Here is a 977-nt window from a genome sequence, read left to right on the forward strand (position 1 = left end):
CATAAAGTAGAAATTGCTTTTTTATTTTATTTTACAATTTCCTAGTAGAAAGGTAAGGGTTATAATAATTAACTTAAAAAATTGAACTCCAATTGGCAAATGAAAGAAGATGGAAAAACATACTGAAAACACGTAGACACCAGAGACGACACATTTCTCAATTCTCATGCAAACATTTTAACTATGAGTCCAACACGTGCCTTCATATTCCACGTGTCCATCCTTCCATCTCCATAAATTCACTCTCCTTTCTCCTCTCTTCTTACTTCCTTCTTTCTTCTGCAATTTCAAGTCTTATTCCGAAATCCTCAATGGCTGATTATCCACACAAAACAACCGACAGGTCCGCCGGAGCCGGACCTTCCCGGTCACAGATATTGGCATTGGTGACTCTGCTTCCGGTAAGCGCTACACTCCTCTTCCTTGCAGGCGTAACTCTCACCGGAACGCTGATTGGACTAGCCGTTGCAACACCAGTTTTTGTGATATTCAGCCCAGTTATTGTACCGGCGGCGTTGGTGATTGGGTTGGCGGTGTTGGGTTTTTTGACATCAGGAGCTTTTGGGATTACTGCGCTGTCTTCACTATCATGGATGGCTAACTATCTTCGCAGGATCAGAGGATCTCTCCCGCAGCAGATCGATCAGGCAAAACGACGCGCACAGGAAATGACAGGCCATATGGGCCAGAAGGCTAGGGATATGGGCCAAGCTGCTCAAACCAAAGCCCAGGAAGCAGCTGGCAAATGATTTTAATTTATTAATTACTCTGCCTTATGTCTTGTCTTACATTTGTAATGTTTAAATTTATATGCTTTTAGGTTTTATGTATCTAATAAGTGTCCTTGCAAAGACAACTACTGCTGTTTGTTGGTTTTTTTTTTTTTTTTTTTTTTAATTAACGCGTTGGTGTCATGTAATGTAAGTCTCCGTTTCTTTTTATGAACATTATTAAATAAATTTTTGAGTAAACCAGAA

The 977-nt window shown here is 40.2% G+C and overlaps 1 protein-coding gene across 1 annotated transcript; it reads left to right on the forward strand.

Moving 5' to 3' along the window:
• Positions 1 to 256: 256 nt before the first annotated feature.
• On the forward strand, positions 257 to 977 carry LOC136233991 (oleosin H2-like). The gene has a single exon (XM_066023762.1). It carries the CDS (start codon positions 312 to 314, stop codon positions 747 to 749), a length of 438 nt encoding a protein of 145 aa, XP_065879834.1. The 5' UTR covers positions 257 to 311; the 3' UTR covers positions 750 to 977.

Source organism: Euphorbia lathyris, chromosome 1 (genome assembly GCF_963576675.1).
Source record: "Euphorbia lathyris chromosome 1, ddEupLath1.1, whole genome shotgun sequence".
Taxonomy (NCBI): Eukaryota; Viridiplantae; Streptophyta; class Magnoliopsida; order Malpighiales; family Euphorbiaceae; genus Euphorbia; species Euphorbia lathyris.